The sequence below is a fragment of the Streptopelia decaocto genome (assembly GCF_964273445.1).
Source record: "Streptopelia decaocto genome assembly, chromosome: 4".
Classification (NCBI taxonomy): Eukaryota; Metazoa; Chordata; class Aves; order Columbiformes; family Columbidae; genus Streptopelia; species Streptopelia decaocto.
Window position 1 is genome coordinate 35,549,009 of NC_138658.1, and position 16,502 is coordinate 35,565,510.

Below are 16,502 nucleotides of genomic sequence, written 5' to 3' on the forward strand. Positions count from 1 at the left end.
TAACTGTCAGCATCCCCAGCACATGAAATAGCAGGAGGTAAACATGGGATGAAGGAGCTATAGTGCTAATGGCTTTTGTTTCCTGTTACACAGGTCTTGACTGATGTGGTGATGCCTTTTTTTCATGGCTTTCCTCCTTAATACACACAAGTCCTTCTGCTAGGGGATCCAGAAGACTATCTCTACAGGATACCCATCCTCCTCCAGAGTAAACAAAATGAGGGCAACACCTCCCTTTAGGGAACAGAACTAAAAGTGTCCTACTTGAGTTTTTTAAAAAGACAGAGGTAGGAAAATGTCTCTTCACTGGAAGACTGAGGTTAGCCAAAGTAAATTCAGCTTGACAAAGCAAGCAAGTAAAAGCAGAACTTTGTGGGAGTTCAACAACATATGAGAAAAAATTGTAAGTCATTTCAGCCAAAATTGGTTTAGGCACCAGATACAATTGTAAAGGTCATGCTGATCTGGTGGGAAAAAGGTTCACTTGCTACCATAGGAGTGTTGAATGTTCTCTGTAAGCTTGCAGGGGAGAACAGGACAAGACATCAGGAATAACACCCCAAAAGGCCACTTACCTGGACATACAAAGGAGCCAGAAGCCACCAAACAGTGGATGAGAGGCTATGGAGTTCTCACAACCCAGCCTGAACAGTGTAAATTATGTAGTTCTGCTCTCAAAGTATCAGAAAAAAAAGTCCTATTTGGAAAGAGTATCCAAGTACAGTTTGCAAGTGTATCGTGTTAGTTTATCTTTACAGTAATCATAAGGTAAATGACTATTTATTTACAATTTTAATTAAGACACTTCCAAACTAATTTTACAATAACTTGGAGATGTAGCTCCTCTTCCCTTCTCATTTACACAATAATTTTTCCTTATGCAATCCTCAATAAAAATATGCTGTTAATTCTACTTCCTCACAGTGTACGGCTGCACCATCAACAATGATTTAGCATAGGTCTCATGAGATTAAAAAAGAATACTGATTATTCTTTTTGTTTTCTATAATTATGTTTACAATTTGTATTATCTCTTGAAGAGAGTGTTCACATTAATAATTTACACTATACACCTCACACAAGAAGCTGGGAGAAAAAAGATCCTTTTTTAATACTTGTGACATCGTTTCACAGAAGTAAAATATTTAATTATTATAATATGATGAAAACAGTATTAAATTTTGTGCATGAGTGAAAACAGGTAGAGGGCCAGCTGAGGGAAGGGAATCTTCTCATGGAAATCTTCAGGGAGTTGCTGGGGGATGGTGAATTGTGGGTTGCAGTGTGTTTTTTCTTGTTTTGTTTTGTTTTTGTTTGGTTGTGTTTTTTTTTTTTTGTTTTGCCTTTTTTTTGTTTGTTTGGGTTTATTTTTGTTTTTGTTCTTTTTTTTTTTTTTTTTTTTCTCTTGAAACACATAAATGAAAAGCACTGAAAAATATTGTCAGGAAAATACATTATTTTTTGCCACAGGTTTAATACACATTTAATTAAAAGGAAAGCATATACTTAAGTTTTAATTACTAGAGCAAAATATAAAAAGAAGCATTGCAAAATGAAAGAACTATTGTCCATTTTTCTGGAAAGATAAAGGACCCACTACCTCAGGAAGATTAAAAATGTGAACATTAACATTATGACTAATAACAAGAAGCTATTTTTTCATCTAGTAGATTAAAATAAGAACTATTTTAATATTCATAAGCTAGAAGAAGTAATTTTTCATGCATTACTTCTAAATAGAAAAAGGCAATTTCAGCATCTTTCAGTCTTTTACCAGTAACTGAATTTGTCATATTCTGTGAAAGATAGCTCACCGAAGACAGTTAAAAATAATTTTAAAAGTAGTGGCACACAGAACAGGGCATTTAACCCATTAAGAGGTGACAGGAGAGATTCAAGTGAAACATTATTTTTAACTCTGGTTATGAATTTTTATAAAACTACGGTAAACAGGTGTTTGTTCTGAACACATAGTCTTGCTAATACTTTCTCTGAAGGCTCCTTTCCATGTTACTATTAAACAAAAAACCCAACCCAAAACAAACAACACCCAAACACCAAACCACAACAACAAAAACCAAATCAAACAAAACCCAAATCAAAACAAACAAACAAACTAAATTACCTATGTCAGGGAATGCAAACATCCCTCCCTTGCAGGTATAAGACACCAGTTCAACTCTTAACTTACAAACCCATCATAATCTCTTCCTTCCCCAATAGAAGAATGAAATAGCTCACCACGTTGTCTTTGTAGCCTTTACTATGGCCTGTATAATGTGATGCTCACTGACTATCAAGAACTCCTAACAGCAGCATAACTAAGATTTTGCCCAGTTCTTCTAACTGTCATTGTTTTTGTGATCCCATGAAGTACTGTAGGTGCTGAACATCTTTTTTCATTCCAGTGTTATATAAAATGGAGTGGTAGTGGTTGAATATCAGAGTCCAATATCCTAAGACAAGGTTCTTTTAGATATCCCACATAAAGAAAGTTTAAAGTTTAACATCAAATTTACTTATTTGATGTATTTGCTATTGCATGGGATTTTGACTTAGTAGAGTGATACAGCAGTATACTGACATCAGAACACAAGCACAATATTGCAGAATGCAGTCGAATCATCAGGCAAACGTGATACTCATGACCTGTCACACGCTCACCACCATCGTGCTGAGTGTGCCTAGTCACAAGCAAGGAATGCAAGGGTTGAAATGAGGTCAAGCCCATTGCTCTCCAAAGATCATTTTATTAGCTGTCCAGTTTTATACCGAATGTTGGGTTGAGCCACATATATACTTCCACTCATGCTGCACTAGCTAGTTCAGAAAGACATTACTCTCCACTAATTATCTCAGAAAAAGCTGTTTATATGACCTGATGAGTTACTGGTATAGACATGTATTTAAACCAAAGGTTACTCTCCAGTCTCCCTGGAAGTGCAGCTTTCTTTACAGTAATTTGTGGACATTCTCTACATTGTCCCCTTAGCTCATTAGTTTTACCCTTCTCCTCTCAGTCTTCTTCCATTGTGGGGGGTCAGTCACAGTAAAACTTTTACAATGTGGTACAAATGCTAAGGTTCTTGATTGCTGGACTGCATCTCACATCTGTCTAATTAGCAGATATTCATGTTCTGAATAGCTTTTTCCCTCTCTCTTCACCTAGTATGTTCTGTCTTTTCTTTGAATTTGGCTGAAACTGAGATTTTGACATGCAGAGTTAAAACTATGCTGTATTCAGAGAAAATTTAATTCACACTTCTGGGTCATTACAGCTGAAAAATATTGATGTATATCTTTTCTCTTCCTATCTGTTGCATGTTTTTGTTGCTAACCTCAAAACAAAAGTCATCAGTAGGTTTCTTTAGGACCTGCTTAAAATGAAAGCCAAAATGCAAAATACAAACTGTTTAGAGATGGCCCGTAAGTTCTCTACGTGAAAGTGTTTCTTTTGGAGACATGACTATAGAAATGAGATCTATCTCAAATTGATTAGCAACTTAACAAATCTTTTATTCCACTACTGAACCATATTATAAATGTAGCTATTATGTCTCAAGGAAATTCTCAGAATGATTTTACCTGAAGACTTGTGACCAAGGATACATTTAAGTGGCTGTGTTCACATTTGGACATATAATGTCTAGAGCATTAAGAGATCATATCCACAATGCTGTTCTCAAGTATCCTTTTTCTCTGCTGTAGGTATTCTTCAAATATTAGAAAGGAGCACTTATCTTCACTTGTGCAAGTTCTGTTATCAGCTTGGGATTTCCTGGAAGCCAAAAAATGTAGTCCAGATTTCAAAATAATATTATTGGTTTAAGATGAGATGCTCAAAGCTAAGGATTTCAAGTGACAAAATATATTACTTTGTGAGTTTTGCTTAGGCCACACTTCAGCCCAACATTAACACTTGAGTTTTTCATTTGCAAATATTCATTTAAATACCTGCTGTGAAAGCTCAGTCAGACACTTAAACAACTGAAACAAATTAAGATTGCTCTTTTTTCCAACCCCAAGTCATAATCATAGAATCACAAGATAATTCAGGTTTGAAGGGCCTTAGCAGACCTCTACATCAACACTCTACTCAAAACCAGTTCAGCTACAGGTCAGACGAGCATATCCAGCCAGGTGTTGAAAACCACCAAGGACAGAGACTACACAGCCTCTCTGGGCAACCCACTCCAATGCCTGCTGTCCTCACAGATTTTTCCTACATCCAATCTGAAACTCTTGATTCAATTTATGCTGTTGTGTCTTGTCCTCCTGCTACACACAGCTGTGAAGAATCTAGTTCCACCTTTTTTTTACAACCAGCTGGAACAACTCCTTCAACTATTCAGTGATGCTCTGGAACTGGCCACAATCTGTCAGAAACAGGGTACTGTTGCTACTGGTTGATACTTGCTGCTTGAGTACTTAAGGATAATTTAGAGTCAAAAGTGCCTTAGGGTTGATTAGATATTACTGTCAAATGGCTTTCCTGAGCTTACAGTTAGGAGTCCTCTATGTCGATGGAAAATGTTTGGTACCTTAGAATTAGAGCTTGGAGAGGCAGAGGATGAAAGAGATGGTCTAGAGGGAATTAATGGAACTGACTTGGGGTGTAAGACCTCGTTATGACTTCAGTTTGTTACTGAGAACAGCTGGAAGGTACCTTCTGACATTTTGGATCTGAGTTTAGAAAGCTGAAAATAGTCATCTATAAACATATGGCCTTTGTTTTCTTTTAAGATGTAGAGTAGGCAAAGGCTTTCTCCTTCTTGTACCCTATTCAGTGGTGAGGGCACTTGTCGAAGATACAGCATAGTCCGTTTCAAATCCACACATTTACACAATAAAGTTAAATCAGACAAAATTGAAACCTGTTGACCTATAAAATATTTTACAAAGCTTATGCATCTGTATTGGTTTTCCCTAAGGTTGTTTGAGAGAATGATTAGCAGAATAATGAAAATAAATGAAAATGTTAGTTAATGCAGTTTGAATTCATATGATATTTACTAGGTGTGTTTCTGTAGAAACTGATCAATTCATTTTTCTAGAAGCTCTTGAAATGCGCTATAGGTGTCCACTTTAAAATACCATGAAAAGGGAAAAAAGTGAGTACAGATGACTTCTAATCCAATTTGTTTACAAAATATCCTGCAAAGCATCCTGCTACTGGTCTTTCCCTAGGAAAAACAAAATGTCCCAATTAAGCTGACCATGGTCTTTCAGTTGAAATCAAACTGAGTATCTTGCAAGAAGCTGGCAAAATGCTGTAACAACTATGCACTTTTCTTAACACAAGAATCATAATTTGCAAGTCTACTACTCTGTAATCCATATCTGAGATATTTCATTCCTAAATGAAATGCAGACACTACCTCAGTGTAACAAAACATGTTCAGTAACACATAGAAATACCATATGCAAGCTCAGAAGATTCTGTTAATGGAAGGAAGTTTAAACTGCTGATGAAAAGTAACTACTTAAAATCAAAATAATACTATAATAATCACAAATGTTCAGATGCCCCTTAACTTGTATATAACTGACAGCCTTATTTAATCATACGGCCTGAGCAGGAAGCTCAATACAATCGCAAAATTAAGCTATTAACCTCATTGATATCACTTACAAAAATATGCAGAGTTCTTTGAAACTTGTTTCATATTTTTTTTCCCATTGAAGTTTCTGAAGACATGCTTATACAAGAGATATTTCTTACATATTTGCAAAGACATCTTATTTTTGGACTTATGAACTCTTTGGCACCAAATGCCTAGATGCTTGAAATAATTTGTTTATAAGCAATATAACTAAATGCATTGAAGAGGTTGTTCTGAACTCAGTTTACTAATTTATGCAGCTGCTTAACTAGCAATCTCTCACAATTTGATATTATAAACTAAGCAGTCAGAAAATATATGAAAATGTATATATAAATGTATAAAAAGATATAAATGCTGATAATCTGGACCACATGCAAAAAGTGAAAAATTGCAAGATCATATTTTGAAATAAAAATCTCTACTAGTTTATAAAAGACACCCTTGAAAACAAACAACTCAGTTTTTAATCCCTCATACCTATTGATTGATGTACATATGGTAGGGAAGCAAATCACTAGCCGTTTATCTGTATGGAATAGTTTAAAACATACCTTCAGACATAGACTACTGAAAATGTCTACTGTGAAACTGAAAGGAAAAGTAATATTTTCTTTACTTTGGAGATGATATTTTTTCTTTCCTTTGGTGACTCTTAAAATAGACTGACAGAGCCTTTTCTCCAGGTCTCATAAATAATATTTTTTTAATACCTTAGCAAAAGCAGCTCTACCAACAGGATCCCTGGTGAATGGCACTCCATCTTGTCCTCACATGTGCCTCTCAAATTCATCAGTGTACAGGAATACAGGGGAAACTTTCAGCAGCTGTAACAGAACTTGGTTGCCATGTACATTTGACTTCTTCCAAACAGACTGTGGCCTCTGAGATATTACACTAGACTAGTTAAACAAAATAAAGGGAATTAGCAATAATCCTTTACCAAACTGCTTTAGCTAGAGTCAAACATATTCTTAGGGTGGGAATAGAGAAATTGTTTTCAGACAAGAATTCTGAGTGACAGTTTATGTACTATACAAATTAATGTAATATTCTTGAAATAGCAAAATCTGTGAAGTATATTAGCAGAGATTTTGGTCTCTTGTTTCATATAACAAGCTACACAGTTTATTCTTAAAGCTTCTTCAATTGCAAAATGTTGCTAATACAAAATAATACGACATTGCCAAAACTGACAACTGCCTTGGACTTTGACAGAGATTGTAAGGGATCACGTACAAGCCAGGACAGCTTTCATTGTCAAGGGAATCTCACTATCATCATGGGATTCAGCTCTTATCTTTAATGTTAATGGTTAGGTTAGAGGGCACAGTAAGTGTACAACCCAGCTACACTGGGCAGACAGGATAGGGAGTGTTGTGCTACTAGAGTGCATGCTTTCAGACTGGAAGTTTTTGGCTCCAGAGGCTAGGGATGAGAATAGACACCTATCTATACTCTAACTATAGTCTGTACTCTAATTACTCTGTGCCGAACTGATTAATAGATGAGCTTTTCTTTGTAGCTGCCAAAGAAAGCTTTTCCAGTTAGTTAAGCTCTTCTGCAAAGATTTCTTTCCACACTTAATATTATTTTATATATATATATATATACAAATGCATCTATTTTATATATATACACATATAATAGGTAGATAAATTTCCTTCTACCTTGCTTTCAAATACAGTTCATGTTACATGCCACTTCAGCTTGGCTACGTCAGAGCATTCACCAAAGTCAGAACTGTTTAAAACTTATGGGATTTATTCTCCTTTTGTCAAGCATTTTCTACATACAGAACATTCACATGGTGTAAGTTACAGAAGAAAAATGCATGAGACAGACTACTGCAAATAAGTGAGTAACAGACAGTTTACATGATTGCTGTTCGTTCACAATGGAGGAAATTGTTAAAAAGGAAAACAGATTCAGTAGCTAGAAATGTAAGCAGACAGTTAAATCTACCTACCAGGAGATTTGCTCAAGCTAAAGAGAGATCTACTGTACCACACAGGGCAGGATGCTAAGTGCACACAAGATTACAATGCTAGAAAATTCCAGATTTCTAGGCAATTTTACACAATCTAAATTGCAGTAAAATTTTATTTAAAAAAAGATATTTTTTTTCTGATTGCCTTCAGTAAATGGAGGTCGGTTTAAGAGCTTATAAGCATTCTTTAGCAAAAACATAAGAAAAATAAAAATACTCCCAAACTTCTAAGTCTTTGCTCCAAGTCTGGATAGTTGTTTACTGCTGGCTTTCTGATCCTATTGACTTCTTATTCTATTTCTGAGAATCTTATTTTTCCCACTTACATATTTAATCATTGTTAATATTAGAATTCTAAGTAAACAAACTATAAAAAATACAAAGTTTTTGTCGTTTGTTTTTTGCACTAATCCAATTGGATGCATGGAATAGAAAACCTGATTATCTAACCAAATGGTTTAACAAATATGGATCAATGGTAAAATGCATAAGCAGAAATGTTATCTACTGGTTATAGACCAGCTCTTTGCATTTTCAGTTTCTTAAAATGCATATTGTTTGGTTTTAAATAACAGTTTCCTCAGTGATTTTAGTGAAGCTTTGTGATGCCAAGTTTTTAGAATGTGGTTTACTCTGAAAGGATAAATGCAATGTTTATCTTCAGTAGAACTGAAACTCCTTGCTGATGAAACCCTGTGATAGCTGAAAAACATAACATCTATTTTTTTCTAAAAAAAGGTTAAGCTTCTGCAAGCAGCTCTCTCAACTGAGACTCACCATAAAAATAAGCTTGTCAAATCGCAGTGATTAGAAAACACTGCAAATATAATTTTTCCTTTTTTTCTCTCCATGTATGTTCCACAACTTGAGACTAGAAATTTGATACCAAAAGTTTCTTTCCAATGACAAGCAATCCTGAAGCCACAGTGGGAATAAATTATGCAATTTCTATGCTTTACCTTTCACGTGAGACTTTCACTTCAAGGCACAAAAAGATTAAACAGTGGACTGGACAGAACAGGACATAACATTTCAGTTTAAGGAGTCAAAGATTGTACAACAGCTCTTGTTCTGTGTCTGAAGCAAATCAACCCAAAATTTGAATAAAATTTAAGCTAAGTATAACTTTAAATTCCCTGAAGCTTTATTTTTTCCCCACTTCATTTAAAATAATGCAAGATATTTATCATCAATTTCAATATTTAGTAATTTCAAACAAAGAACACCATCCCAGCTGATAATTATTAAGGAGTACCATTATCAAATAGCTGTTGTTTTAGTAACTTTCATGTGGAAATTGATTCAAATTGTGTTCAAGTCAAAAAAATAACAGGTATAGAAGGGTCTAACAATTTAAAATGAAAATCATGTAAATTTGAAGAATGGTGTAATTTAAGTGCAATGTACTGTAAAATTATTAATTCGGTAAGTATCTAACACAGGTACTTATGCTTCTCCAACCCAAATTACTGTGTTGCCTCTCTCAACTTCAGTGATTTCACAATTTAACTTATTGAGCCGTCCATCCAGGATAAAGAGAGATTCCTTGGAAGGGGTCATGAGATACTGGCCAAAAAGGCCACTGTCTTTTATAAGACGGTTCTTATTGTTCCAAGGCCATTCGCCCGCTTTGACAGGCTCTTTCAGGCTCTTCACCATCTTAACCTTGCCAGAGGAGAGCTCCACAAAAAGAACATCAGTTTGTGTGCTGGAGCTACAGTAGACGTTGTATTGATGAGCTTCAGTGAATGATGGCTGAAAAGCTACATCAGATATGTGCAAATTAGTGTGAATGTCAAATGCATCCTGTATTTCTCCTCTCATTGTTATGGACTGGACCCTCATGAGACCTTTTGCATCATCAATGCTGACAAGGTAGTGTCCATCTGGAGAGGCATGTGGCGTGCCTGTCACGTCGCTGTTGTATCCAATCACAGAATCGGTAACGCTATCCACTATAAGCTGTGGCAGGACAGCCCCGGTGGTATCAGGCTTACAGCAGATAAACAGATATCCTCCGAGATGCGTATAAGCCAGTGACTGAGGAATGCAATTATAATCCTTTAAACTAATTGTCTTGACGTAGGACATAGTTTCTAGATCAATCTTCTGGAGCACAGGCTCATCCTTATGAAGAATAAATCCAAACCTGGAAGGAAAAGCACAAAATCAAAGAAAGTCAGAGTTGCTGCGTGTATTATATACAAATGGGGAAAGCCACTATAAGCAAAGTAAATGAGTTAATATGTGCAGCAGTGTACTGCTGTATATCTCAGTTTATAAAGTTTCAGATATTATGCAGTTTATAATATTTAACTTTTAGTCTTCTTGCAATTGTAATTTAGACTGCATCAAATAAAACATCTAAAACTCTTTTATCTGATTAATGGGTAAAACATCTTTTTCCTACTGACATAGGGGAAAAGGTAAACGTTACTCTGAGTACACATATTCAGTTATAACTTTTACAAAAGCCAGGAAGAAGAAAAAGATTAAATATCAATATGAAGTACATCTCACATATTTTAATTCACTTCATATAGTTCTTCAACATTCTTGGGAACATAAACTTAACCCAGCACTCATTGTTATTCAGATAATTATCTGAATCATCCTCACATTAATTCAGTAGAAATGAATATATTTAAAAGATTTAGACTTATGCTTCCCAACTATCCAAACCCCATATTTCTTACAATTTATTGCCCTTTATACTTTTCCATACATCAATGAGTTTTCACTGAACTTGAATAACATGGTTCAACTCCAAAATCCTAGAGCTGAATGTTCATAACATTCAAATATAAACTATATGACTGTTCTGTAATATTAATGTATCATTTACAACTGAACAATCATTTGATTGTATAAACGCAAACCTCACCACTCCAAATATTATGGAGTCATGCAGAAATATACTGGTTTTGCTTATAATCAAAGTATCTTTCACAGCGCTTTTCTGAAACAGCTGTTTTCCTTTGACACATTTCTTAACTTTTTTTCCTCTGAATCTTTGATCCTAAGAATGAAGTTGAGTGCTGACATAATCTAAAAATAACTTTCACATCCTCTTGATATAAAGCACTATGACACAATACTCACACTATACTTTGCAACTCCATATTTACTAAGCAGTGAACCACCAAAGTAATAAGCAAAAAGGTTTCAGCACATTGTTCAGTCAGTTCCTCCAACATACAACAGGGCGAATTACATTTACCACTGAACTGATACAAGAATATTTTTAATTTTAGCCCCATCTTCTGAAATCCTTGCATATTGCTTCAGTATCATATGATCACAGAACTACAGAATGATTTCTATCATCTTCAAAGAAAAAGGGATATTTCACTTAGGTCTGCTCCTATTTGGTATGATTTAAAAAAATTTATTATTAGAGGAAATTTAAATTACATTTAAGTTTATGAATATTTATGTTAAAAGATAAACCTACTACCGATTAGTGATGTCATTTGCATAAATTAAAAAAATAAATATGATGTTCATGAACCCTTCTCAATCGTCCTTATTTTAATGAGTTAAAGGTATGTGAAGGCAAGGGAAAATATATAATTTTAGGTCAATGTGATGGCAGGTACTGAATATATTAAATACTATTAAAGAGTTATTTCATCTAATTTAATCTGAGTACTTTACACAATGCAGACATTTTTTTGTTTTAACTACTTTTGATCTCAATTTCAATAGTGAACACAAAGAACACTTTTTTGCTCAAGTTTGGTAAGCTAACTTCGGGTTTGAAAACATTTTTCTCTTCCAGTATACCAATACACAGTCACAGGGAACACCAGGAAATATTTTTTACAAGAGAAAGAACAGGCTCTCACAAAACTGGTTTTTAACTTACATAGGTACTTAAACCTCTGACTTATATCCAAGTGACATTTTCAGATACACATAAATATACACAAAAGCAATTATGTGATTCAGAAAATCCCATCAGACACTATGTAATTAAATATATAATACTTTTGAAAGTTTGGCCTACTGTTTTCAGAAACTATATTAAACAGTTAAAAATTGTTTTCTGTAATAAATCCATCACTTAAAATTAAAATATATTTAATACATTTTATTATGTGTGTCCATTATATTTCACGGTACCTTTATTTAGCTGAGGAAAAAGACTTAAAATTTCACTGTATATTTGGAGCTGCACTCTAGTTTCTATCCTACTTCAGAGAAAACACAAGAAATTTAAAAACCAACCAAACAAAACATTTTCTACCACAAAGCAAATTTAAGAATCTAAACAAATACCTTTTAAACTGGACAAAACCTTAAACAATGTGTTTATCACATATCAACCTGATAAGCAAGAAGAATACAAAATCTTTGTCCTACTTGCACACCTATTTATCTTAAGAATTATTTCAGCTGATAAAAATGACTCTTTTTTCCCGAAGTAAAATACAAATGCAAAACAAGATTATCATCAATTAGCTAAATCAGCAATCCTTATTTGCTGATTTAAATCCTGATTAAAATTATTTAAATCAGTTTGATTCAAAGAAATCTACCTTACTTATGAGTATGTGATTAAGCAGTGTTAATAATCAATTTATGTGACATTTTGCATTCAAATGTCATTGGTTTCAAAAGGAATATATAAGTTATTAATCTTTGCTTCTCAAATATTATTCCCAGCAAATGTTTTTCAATCACAGGTACACTCAGCTTATGTTAAATTTAGTTGCATAAAACCCAGTGAATATACTTTCTAAAGTTAAATTAAATATAAGGTCTTAGATACATCATGCGAAGGAAACCCTCACACTCAACAACTGTCTTTCCCCATGGAGGAGGATGTTACCATTGGTTTGTCCTCCAGCTTCTCATTACCTGGTTGTACCTTCCGCAAGAAAAATCCCCTAAATTCTGCCAGCTAAGAGGTTTGCATAAGCATTCCCCAATGCACAACATTAAGAGGAACTGCGGGATCATTTAAATGCTTTTAATAGTGACTGGTGATTAACCTGGTTGTTACAAATAAAACAGTTTAGGTGCCAGAGCAGAATGTGGGTATAAACTTTCCCACTAACACAGGCAGATTTTGTTTGTCTACAGCTGGGGACTCCAGATCTTCAGAGTTAATCACATCTTTACACTAGGGCAAACCAGCAAACACATTTAAAACATACACCAGCTGATAACATATCGCGTCTCAACTACTTCAACCACAACTCACCCAAGCATTCTAGTTTCTTGTACAGCTTTATCTGCCTCTTTATAACATTTAGTTCCCTTTCCAAAAGCCACAAATAAAAAGCTTACAGTATCCTGGATAGATTGTTCTTACAACTTAAATAGTGGCTTCAGCTTTGGTAATTGAGCTTATCTGAAAACTAAAGAACCTGGGTTCAGGATTGCTAAAACCTCATTCTGACACTGTGTTCGTTGCACTTAGGAGATCTACTGTCCCTTGCTCAGAAGCTATTAAGATACTTGATTTCATAATTTCCTACTGCAGCAGCTAATCTATATATTCTGATAATCAGCTATACCTGAATACTCACAATGTATCTTGCTTTTGAAGTGTGCAAGGGGAAGTTTAATACAATTTTTTACTGTGATTGTTTTAAGTTCTTGAATCTTCTCAACAGTGTAGATTCAAAATTATTTACAACTATCCATGCTATTTATTGTGTTCTGCTCTTTTCTGAATTTGAAAATACTGCTTTGTGAGATAAGCTTTCCAGTCCATTCTTTAAGTAGCAATTTCTCTAGTCCAGGAAAAACATAATTCTACTTTCTTGTAATGTTAACATGCTAAAGACTTTTTTTCTTTATAACATTTTCTAGTTTAAATATTAAACCACCAGTACTTTGGACAAAGATATAATATTAGCCTAGAAGTTAATGTTTTAGGAGGTGAGTAGGCTAAAATATCAGCTATGTGAGCAGAATAATACACTGAACTTAACTAGCAGTTTTTACTTACTGATTTCAAAGCATTTTACAAATATTACAGCATGATGACTTTCTTAAGGCCATAGAATGATCCATTGGCAAAGTGTGGATGAAAACATAGCTTACCTAAAGCTCAACGTGACTTCTAAGTGGTCATGCTACAGGCTACCATTGTAACTGAGGTCTTAAAAAGACAGATAAGAGCAAGTACAGACAACTAAAATATATCCTTTTGAAAAAGAATACAGGAAATCACTTTGTCAAAATATCTGTGAAAATTAAAATCAGACATAACTTTGGACCTGGGTGGGAGAGAAGATCCAAAGTGGGACACTGGAAAACCTTCACAAAGGAGCTGCCTGTCCACAGAACCAGTATGGCTGCCAAAAGTAATTTATTAGAACTAAAAGGATTGTAGCAATACTATTGTTCAAATTATTATTTCTCAGCCTGTCATACTGCCTGTAACTGTTCAGTGCCCCAGTTAAAATTCAGTAAAGCTGGACAGAGATGTAAATACCCAAACAGCCAAATAATACAGATAAAAAAGAAGTGGGGGAAAAAAAATCGTTTCAAAGCTGCCAGTCTTCTTGTATGTAAAAGGATTTGGCAAGCTGTGTGTTTGGTATATTTGTTTGTCTGCCTGTCTCAGTGAGAGCTGTGTGGCTGGCTTTTGAGAAGCTGAACAAATCAAGGGAGGTCTGATTGTTCCTGTGCCTGTGAGGTTTGCCGGGCTGATTCTCAGTCCATGAGAATTGTGAGGCAGAGGTGTAAGGATGGGAAAAGTAATGGAAGCTCTGGAGGGAAGATACAGAAAGGAAAATGGGAAGTGAAGAAAACTGATAAGGAAAGCTAGTACAGTAAAAAAAAAAAAAAATGAATGAGAAACTTCAGGTAACTTTCATTACTTAAAGATAAGGAAGTATTTTCCAGGTCACTAGCAGCTGATGAGGATGATAAACTTTTTTTATAGGAACATACATCTGTCAGGTTAGATATTTTGTTCCTGATAATTTTGAAAGAGTTGACTAGTTCTTAATATTTTAATAAATCTCAGAAAAACAGGAAAAATTGCAAAGACTGGAAGAAGAGTGTTGAAATATTAATAAGATAAAGCGAAGTACCCCAGCTAAGCTGAACATTTTGATGCATATCCCAGGGAAATAAAAAAATAGATTATATCAGAACCAACTACAGAAAAATGTGAACATAATGCAGTCAACATGTGTTTATGGAAAAATGAACTTTGTGAGACAAACCTAATTTAATTTTTTTATTAGAAAACCTTGCTGAAGGTAACTGAATATCAGAAGTACATACCTTTCCAGTAATAAAAACTGATACCTGAAGGAAAAATAATTTCTTTGCAATCAAATGTAGCTATCAAGGCAAAATCATCATTTTGCAGGGAAGTTTTGCTTCTGCTTGGTACCAAATCTGATACTTCACAAAATTTTCACAGGCAATTTGAATGTATATATGTGTCCATGACACTAAGGTTGTCAATAATGACATAAAAGTCATTATATTAGTTGCTCATTTAAGCAAAATATGTTCAAATGTAACCAAGTGTAAAGCTGAGCAACTTCACATGTGAATGAGGAATGCAAGATGAAGATATAGAATAATATCCTGAAAAGTAGCAACTATGAAGGTATTTAAGGATCGTAGTAGACATGCAGTTCAGTATGAGATCTGAGTCCAATGAGTTACAAAAAACCAAACCAAAACCACCCAAACCCCATAAAAACTAAACAAAACAAAAACCCAAAACAAAGCACAAAAAACCACAAACAAACAAACAAAATGACAAAAAAACAAAACAAAAAAACAGAAAGAGGTAAGAATATTGCAGCAGTCTCATATCTGTGTTCTACATTAGGGAGACCAAATTAAGAACATTTTATGTTGTTTTATTTCTGCCCTTCTAAAAGGGAATATTCAAAAATATTACGAGCAAGGAAAAATATGAAAATTATTTGAGGGATGAAGACAATGACTGTAAACAAAAGTCTGAGAGTATCACATATATTTAGCTTACAAAAAATATAACTGCAACATAACTTATTTACAACACAGATAAACCTGAATGGAGAGAACGTATTGTTTAGTAATGTTGTCTTTCACAGAGAAATTATAACAATGACTGTAGACTGAAATCAGACAAATTTAAATGAGAAATAGGTAACTTTTTCTAACAATGGGGACAATAAACCATTGCAACAAACTATCACAGAGGTGATGACTTTTCTTTAGTAGGAATTTCCTTGTAAAGACTATGATGTTTTTTGGAAGATTTGGCCAAACCCAAGTAGAAGTAGATTTAGAAATATCAGATTCATTACGTGAATCCCTGGATGACTGTTTGAAATGTTAAAAATCTATGGTATACATAGAAAGTCAGAGATGTTCACATGGTCTCTTCTAGCCTGTGAATATATGAATAAACAATTTTTTGGCTTTGTTCATAAAATCAAAATTGCTTCAGTACAGCAGATTTTAACCTCATACTACTCAGTCATTTCATGCTGAGATTTTGAGAAGCAGCGAAGTGTTTCAAATCTCATGATGTTAGCTGTGATTTGACACAATACCTTAGCTCATACAGATACATACAAAAAAAAGTAGTATGCAGAGAAGTCTGTCTTTCTGCATGCCTGAGGTTTAGATGCCATTTTTAAATCCCCTGTACAGATTTTTTTTTTTAATCTTACACTTTTTCTGATCTTAATTAATTGTGAATTTCATAAGTGAGTTACAACTTATACAACTATAACAGCTATAATTTCACTCAGGCAGAAAGATGTTCTGAGGCTGGATTGGTTGTTCCTTTGAGGTTTGTTGATCTAAATGCAGAAGATCTTGGTGGATAGGTTGGAGGGACAGTGATGGGCTACTGACACCCGCTTCAGAACACCTACCTGCTTGCACACAGCAATGATCAGCTGCAAATAAATTTTACCCCACTGTCCAATTGC

At 34.4% G+C, this 16,502-nt stretch overlaps 1 protein-coding gene across 1 annotated transcript in view; it reads right to left on the reverse strand.

The window, feature by feature from the left end:
- Window positions 1–9,039: 9,039 nt before the first annotated feature.
- FSTL5 (follistatin like 5) overlaps window positions 9,040–16,502 on the reverse strand; it is a gene marked incomplete at its 3' end in the record, with an annotated part of 301,118 nt that continues 293,655 nt past the window's right edge. Inside the window, exon 16 of the mRNA XM_082051029.1 lies at window positions 9,040–9,742. Coding sequence (XP_081907155.1) covers window positions 9,040–9,742 — 703 coding nt within the window. The remainder of the gene's footprint in view (window positions 9,743–16,502) is intronic.